Below are 8,271 nucleotides of genomic sequence, written 5' to 3'. Positions count from 1 at the left end.
AAAAACTGATTAACTGATTTTGTGGATGTCATTGGCTATCTAAATGTGAGGTACCTACCTTAAGAGAGTCATCTGACAATGCATCTCATCAAACGTGGCTCACCATATCTGGTCAGGTAGAAGCAGTTTGCCAATCACTTACATCTCTCCTTGGTCAGTTCCAAATTTTTAGCAAAGCAGAAATGAACATTACAGAACTCCAGGAGAAAGAGGCCACAAAGTTCTGTATTCATAGAAACCTTGATGTTCCTGTAGACAAGAGAGAAATTGTGACCAATGTATTACAAACTGGAAGGAGAGATAATATAAAACATCCCAGGTACACCCTCTTCTTCCAAGGATTCCTCAATAAAAGATCATTATGAAAGGCTGACACCACTCATGTGAACCTCTTGATATACCTAGACTCTGGAGTTGCATAGTTATTATTTCTTCTTTCTGGAACCTCTTCCTTCAGCCCAATGAAGGAATTTTAAAGTAAGGAGAGTAAAAAATAATGAAGAAAAGAAAGCAGAATACAGAATAGCAGAATTGGAAGGGACCTTGGAGGTCTTCTAATCCAACCCCCTGCTCAAGCAGGAGACCCTACAGCATTCTGGACAAATGTCTGTCCAATCACTTTTTAAGAAGATTAAAAACCTCCAGGATGGAGCAACCACAACTTCTGGAGACAAGCCATTCCACTAAATAATTGTTTCATTGATAGGATTTCCCCTTAATTCTAGGCCAGTTCTCTCTTTGATACTCTTCCATCCCTTACTTCTTGTCTTGCCCTCAGGTGTGTTGGAGAATAGGTTGACCCTCCTCTCCTTTGTAATAGCCCCTCAAATATTTGAAGATTGCTATCATGTCACCCCTAGTCCTTCTCTTCATTAGACTAGGGTATGCTTTACCCTCCAGTCCCCTAATCTTTATTGCTTTTCTGTGCACTTTTTCTAGGGTCTCTGCATCTTTTTTGTACTGTGACTAGAACTGGATACAGTATTACAAGTGTGATCTCACCAGTGCAATATAAGGTGGTATACATGTGATTGTGATACTATCCCTCTACTATTGGGCCAAGGAGCCCAACATCAATATGAACACAATAGTTCTGGGGGCCATATTTTCAGCCTCACTGTCTCCAGCCCTTATATAGACCTTCTGTCTAGAATATGTTGTGTAGTGACCAACAAAAGCCAGAGGGGGCTCCTTACAAGACAAAGGTCTGTGAATCTCCAAACAAAACAATATAATTTTAATTCTGAAATGATTTGGGGGAGGTATGAATGTTAGGCATTCATACCTAGGCAAATATGGCAGAGCTAAAATAGTTATTTATTACTTCTTTAAATGAGATATTGCATTTCAGTATATGTTCATCACAATATGTTCTTTAAATTATAAATCCAAACTAAAATTTACTAATAAATTGAATAATGTTATTTGAATTGTAAAACTCAATTACAACATTATCCTACAAAATATATGATTTTAACAATTGTATGAGTTATTTGATTTGGGTTTACTAAATCATTGTGTGTTCTTCCAGGATCAACTCTCTGAAAGTTTTGACTAATTCCCACTTTTATTTTTCACATATTTTAGCTTAGAAAAATCCATTAAATTTCAGCAGAAGAGATCTCCGAATAACTATACTTAGAATGATCAAGATACATACAATGAGAAATGGAACATTTTTTATGCTTCTGACTCCCTTGATGATAGTTCATTCACTCAGATTTTTTTTTAAAGTATATCTTGAGGCTTTCAGTGACTTTTCCTGAGCTGTATGCTTATATTTCCGATTCCTGTGAAGTTGTCTCTGCAGCAGGGCATAGTCCGAATAACATCAAAAGAGTCAAGTCTAACAAAAGAGAAAAGAAACTCAAGTAGGCTTGAACATACAATGAGAACTGGTAAAAGGAAAAAGGGAGAGACATTTTTGAATACCAAATAAACTTAGCCAACCCCAGGAGTTCTTCAGCACTAACATTTGTCTTATTCTGGGAGAACAGAATTAAATCCAACTCTTCAAGAGTCACCTACTGACTTTGACTTTGACGTCTGGCACATATGCATAGTGGTAAATGATACATATATTCCTAATAAAGAGTTTGAATGAAGTATGAAGAATGGAAAAATTAATCTATACGAATTAGAGATTCTTTTTCATCCTATCTCCCCCTCCCCAGTTTAGTGAAAATGGTACAATAGTTCTACATTGGCCTATATAGGCCTCAAAACACTCATTTTATGTTACTATTACTATTTATTCTTGTTGAAACAAATTGGATTTCTCAAGAAGAAACAAGTTAATTTTCATCAAATTAAAAGATGCCATGACTTTAATACTTTTTTCCTCTCCCACGGTATTTTTAAGTTGTGAAGTAAGATTCAGTATTTCCACTTTTATTTTACTTAAAAATGAAATGAAAATGAAACAAATGTTTTATATTTTCTTTAGGCATTAGTAAAAATATGTTCATAGCTTATTTTGGAGGAAAAAAAACCACTATTGCTTACCCAATGTGAAGTTTTTTTGAGTATTTGGGTAATATAGTATTATTATTATTTTAATCCATTATTTACCCTGACTTTGAATCACTAAAGCATGAGTTACCAAATTCTGTATCCTTGTCAAAAAGATATGATAGGGGTTGTTACAGAAAGAGATCAGATTAGAATCAGTCAAGGATTTCACCCGCTGCTTGGTCAAGTGAGATGAAGTTTGCCATGCATATCTGATTAATCCCATTACAAAACTGGTGACACTTTTCTTTATTAGAATTATTTTAGGACCTACCTTACTGTTTTCATAGGATCTTGGCCTCAGAATGGCAGGAAACAACATCAACTTTCATTGTCATCAAGAGACAAGGTAGTTCCTAGGACCACAAGTTGCCTGCCCCTGCTATAATGGAGAACTTGTGGATTGTGGTCATCACACTGCATTGTTACAGGCTTGCATTTATTATCTACTGCTTTTTTTCTGTTTCTGAAACAGAATGCTCTCATTGAGATATCCTTCTCTTTCTCTCTATTTCTTCCTGTGTCTCTTCTACCCCAATCTACAGGAGGTCTTTCTGAAGTTCCTACGCATGGGCACCACATCACCTTCCCTCTTCCCTCCTCCACACTCTCTGATCCCCACCCTTTTTCTCCTTTATGCTACAAGTGGAATCATTATCACCTATCCTTCTGTTCCCTTTTTCTTCTGTCTTAACAATTCTTCGCCTTTTTTCTAAGAAAAGTATGGCTACGGCCTAATACTAAGACAAAAGTAAGCCTGAGAATATAGAGAATATCTGGGGGGGGGGGGACCTATAGAATACTCTCAAGAGAAAACTTAATTTTGTGATTGGCCATGTGCTTATATATACTCCTAAAATTTCATATCTCACACCCTTCAAAAACAATGTCCAAGTCTTAAAAATATTATTTGTAGTCATGCTCAGAAAACGACTTCAGGAGCATATCCATATAGTTTTCTTGTCAACAATAAAACTGTCAAGTGTCAACCTGTGCCATCTTTTGGGGTAATTTTGTCTAGCCTACAAGTGTTACCTGGGAATTGCAATCAAATGCTAATCGTGCCAGATCCTATTTATCTTGCCAGCCTAGACAAGGAGAGTCAGGTGATACCTACTCATTAATGCTTGCCTCAAACATGAGATGGGCCACACATAAATATAATAGTAATAATTATAATAATAACAACAGTAATAATAATAATAATTCTAACATTTTAATTTATTATCAAGAAATTAGACTGCAACAAGACATTTGAGTCCAATAGGGATGAATAAGAGGGAAGTTGTATGTTGCAGACATTCAACCAAGCTAAACATTTGAACACAAGTATGTATATAGGTAGCAACATGCAATTAGGAAGCAAATAGAAGAACAAGCTTGATCAGTCTAATCAGATTATTAATTCTGGCAGCAGAAGCCAACACTCCAGCAAGCTAGTGGTGTTGCGTAGTAACAGCCTAACCTTATGCTGATGCTTTCAGAATGATCTCTCACAGCATTCAGCAGGACTCTTTTCCAGGTAAGTGTACGTAAAATTGTGCCTCCGAATGAAAAGTGTTCAGTCTGCTAATTTTTGAGGAACATTTAATGGATATCAAGTAGAGACTAGACAACTTACTTCTGCATGTTGAGGACCGTGCTGCTTGCATACGGATAATTGCATACAAAAAGGGTAGCCTTTGTGATCCCGTGCCCCTTTCTTTCTATAATATTCAGTGATCCAGCCAAGTAAGAAATTATATTGGAGAGTGGGTTGCTTCCCTTGGCAGAACTATCCCAGGCTTGTAGAAAAGTGCAATATATTATAATAAAAACTAATAAAACAACCAGCGACGACTGTATTTGTCTAAGCAGCTCTAGTCAGGCTTTTATTTTAAAAAGAATAAAGGCGTGGTGTGCTAAGCACTCTATGTCTGCCCAGAAGTCAGGTTTAGTTTGCTCACTGTACCTCCAGTCACCTGCAAGGGACCTTTTAAGAGGGACAAAAGGATCAATGGCTTCTGGAATCCCACAACCCCTTTTGGGGGTTTCCATCCAAAGTTTGCCCCAATGAACTTTCTGGACCTCAAGAGCTCTCGGTTTTAAACTGGTCGTTTTGTGGGCCGTTCATTGGGATTGAAGGAAAAGGTCCGAGAAATCGGGGAGATCGGCTGTGTGTTCCCCTGAACTGCAGAGCCGTGCCCTGGACTTCGGGCTTCGAGATTCAGTTTTTGATTAGTTTCAGTAAGTTTCGTCCGTGACAGTAGCCCCGGGATGCGTTTCTGCACTTTCTCCGATGGCCCACGGTAGCTGCGGCAGCCGAGCAAATCGGGGGTCCTTGGGGGCGAGCTCCGTAGCAAATGCTGCTCAGTTCAGAGAGCGAGAGGGGAGCGCGCTGGTCACGTCCAACCTGGTTCCAGCCGCTGCCTTTCGCGCTTCTCTTCCGCGTGGCTTGAGCGGGGGCTAGTTTTCCCATGCGCCTCGACAGCAGTGACCCCAAAGCACTTGGTGCTCAGCATGCACTGACCCACTCCTCCACACACACACCCGTCCCGCCTTTTCTACAAAAGCAAAAACCAAAGGAAGTTTGACGAGGGGCTTGGGCTGGTGGTGGCCAAGCTGCCTCACGGAGCGCGCGGGAGCGACGCGCAAACGCCTCAGGCTCGCCGTCTGTATTCTTCTGTTCTGGAAGCAGCGGAGAAAGGCGGCTTTTGAAAGGCCGGCCTCGTTCAGAGCTATTAGAAAGCGATTATCACCACTCGGCGCCCTGAGGCCAAATCCCGATGCTGGAGATTTACGCGCGCGCGTTGTGGCATTTCTAGACACGCGCCTTCACACGTCCTTCTCCTTGATCGCCGCCCGGCTTATTTTTTTTTTTTACCTCACGAACTCCTGCAAGTGTAGGAAACCGGCTGCCCCCCCCTCTCCCATCCGACAACCCTCCCGTGCACATTCACACACGCGTAAGTGACTCGAGTCGCCAAGCCTGCTCGAAAACGGCCTTCCTAACTTAATAGCGGAGCAATTCTTTCTGAGGGAGAACTTTACATCTTTTGTGTCAACTTGGCTCTTCTCTCTTTCTTCCCTGCCTCCCTCCCTCCCCTTTGCTTTCCCGCCCCCAATCCCGATGTGGGCCAAAGGCGGGGACGGGAGTGGGGGAGGAAGGAAAAGGAAAAGGAACGAAAGCCCAAACACCCAAGCTTGGCTGCTTTGCCCATTGGCTGCCAGCACGCGCCAAGGCCCGCGGGCTCCAATGGCTGAGTCGACACGCGACTGGCGCGAGGTGGGTGGGGAGGCGGAGGGTGGGGCGCCGAGGAGGTGTGCGTGGGGCGAAGGAGGAGGTAGCAAGGGTGGGGGACCCTGGCGCGTGCCGCTTTTTAAAGGGGCGCAGCGCCCTTCGCAACCGGAGACGCCTGGTAGTGTGCGGGCCGTGTGCCTGTGTGGGTAGACACTTATACGTCCTGGGAGATTTCCGGCTTTGTAAAAGCGCCCGCCGGGGAAGAAACGGCTCTTAGCGGCCCAGGAAGAAGGAGGAGGAGGAGGAGGAGGAGGAGACGGGGTCGCGAAAGGGCGCGCGGGAAAGAAAGTGTCAGGAGCGGGGCTACAGCGGCACTTCTTGCGCCCCTGGTCGCCGCCACGCCCGCCTCCGGTCGCGATGAACCACCTGCGCGCGCCTAGTGCGCCCAATGACTGGGCCGGCAGCGGCAGGGATTTGGGCCCGCCACAGCAGCACCTGGAAGGCAGCCTCCTCTTGGGAGAAGAAGCGGCGGCGGCAAGTCGAGGTGGCGCCTTCCCCTCCCCCTGGTTGGGCATTTGCTGCCCGGGCCGCCTCTCCTCATCCCCCAGGTATCTGCTTTCGGGTACACCTGAGGGAGATGAAGAGGACGAGGAGGAGGAAGAAGAGGACGAGGAGGAGGAAGAAGAGGACGAGGAGGAGTTCCTGAGGGCCGGCGCCGCCGAGCGCGGGAGCCGACGGAGTTCGAACCGCTCCTCCGGGAAGCAGCTGTGCGCGCTTCAGCAGTCGCAGCATCCCCGTCCCCACCGGAGCGGCCCTTGCAAGGCGCCGTTAGCGCCCCCGCCGCGGCTCCGCTCGCCCTGCTCCGCCGTCGGAGGCAGCCCTCTTCTCCGCCAGGGCTCCCAGGGGAACGGCGTGCAGCGGCAGAGGCGGCTGGCGGCCAACGCTCGCGAGCGGCGCCGGATGCACGGGCTGAACCACGCTTTCGACCAGCTGCGCAACGTCATCCCTTCCTTTAACAACGACAAGAAACTCTCCAAGTACGAGACGCTGCAGATGGCGCAGATCTACATCAGCGCCTTAGCCGAGCTCCTGCATAGCCCGCTGCCGCCCGAGAGCGCCCCCTGCGGCAAGGGCCCTTCTCTGCCGCCCGCCGCCCAGACCTACGAGCGCGCGCCTTGCACCCCTCCAGGAGGGGGCGCGCTGCAGGCCCAAGCCCGGGCCCAGGTGGCGGCCCACGGCAGGACGCGTTTTCCCTTAGAGTCGCCGGGGGCTGCGGGGCCAGGAGGGGTCTACGCGGTGCAGCCAGAGCCGCTGCATTTCCCCTCCTTCACGGACGGCGCCCTTCTGGGGCAAAAAGCCCCCTCGCCGGGCCAGCTTCTCCAGCCGGCTGGCCAGCAGCCGCAAGAGCGAAGAAAAACCTCGCCGCCGGCCCACCGCAGCGACGGCGAGTTCTCGCCTCGGTCGCATTACAGTGACTCGGACGAGGCCAGCTAGGCGCGGGCGCCGTTGCACGGGACCAAGAGGCGGTTTCGGCTGCTCTCCAGATCTACGGCTTAGCCGGACCCGATGGGGAACGGGGATGCTGGGTAGAAGGGGTTGTCAGAAGGGTGTCTGGCGTTTAGAGGGCAGCAAGACCATGGCCAAAGGTAGATCAGCGCCATCAGCTTTTAAAAAGGGAGAGACTGCGAACGAAAGAGCTTGGGGAAATTGCCGGGCGAGACTCCGGTCGCTCCGACGCGGTTTCTCTTGTCTAGAAGTAAGCATTTATTCTGTGCGGTTTTAGAAAGGTAGTGAAAGCTGATTTGAACCTCGTGTAAAGATTTGTCCGAGATCATTGGGAGCATTTTTGCTTTTAAGGCAGGGGTCCTCAACCTTGGCAACTTTAAGACTTGTGGACTTCAACTCCCAGAATTCCTCAGCCAGCTTTGCTGGCTGAGGAATTCTGGGAGTTGAAGTCCACAAGTCTTAAAGTTGCCAAGGTTGAGGACCCCTGTTTTAAGGGATTTGCTAGATTTTTAGACTTTGAATCGAAAACCATCTCCTATTATTCTGTTTTGTTGTACTGTTAAATCTGTACGAACTTCCCTGCTAGAATCAATTCGTTTACATATCAAAAAGACAGTGCAACGGATTTGGGAATGGAGGCTCCGGAGATCCAGTCAAAATTAAGAACTTTTTTTTAAAAAAAGAGTTCGTAGCTATGGCCAGACTTTCTGGAAAGTAAGTCCCCAAACAATGGACTTCCTATTAAGAGTAATTCTTCAACCGATTGAAGCCAACACACACTAGGTCTGCACAACACGATTTAGTATGCCATGTGTCTCAAGCCAGTTATGAATTATTTGGTGTTTTAACAAACATAGTTTCGCAGATTGTATGAATGACGATCTTGGAGAGGGAAGGAGGGGGTAGGGGGAGACAGAAATAGAGAGCATTTTGCCACTGACTGCTTCCCAGAGGGAAGAGAAAGAAACTAGCCCAAAATCCCTAATTGACTTCTAAGCCTAAAGCAGGTCCAGAACTCAGATTTTCCTGCTCCC

At 46.6% G+C, this 8,271-nt stretch overlaps 1 protein-coding gene across 1 annotated transcript in view; it reads left to right on the top strand.

The window, feature by feature from the left end:
- The window catches only part of ATOH1 (atonal bHLH transcription factor 1), a 20,374-nt gene extending 13,149 nt beyond the window's left edge, over positions 1-7,225 (top strand). Inside the window, exon 2 of the mRNA XM_029284086.1 lies at positions 6,541-7,225. Coding sequence (XP_029139919.1) covers positions 6,541-7,225 — 685 coding nt within the window. The remainder of the gene's footprint in view (positions 1-6,540) is intronic.
- Positions 7,226-8,271: the final 1,046 nt, after the last annotated feature.

Source organism: Protobothrops mucrosquamatus, unplaced genomic scaffold (assembly GCF_001527695.2).
Source record: "Protobothrops mucrosquamatus isolate PMUCROS unplaced genomic scaffold, P.Mucros_1.0 scaffold367, whole genome shotgun sequence".
In the NCBI taxonomy this organism is placed as follows: Eukaryota; Metazoa; Chordata; class Lepidosauria; order Squamata; family Viperidae; genus Protobothrops; species Protobothrops mucrosquamatus.
The sequence above is the reverse complement of the archived record's forward strand: the minus strand, read 5'-3'. Positions and strand labels throughout refer to the sequence as shown.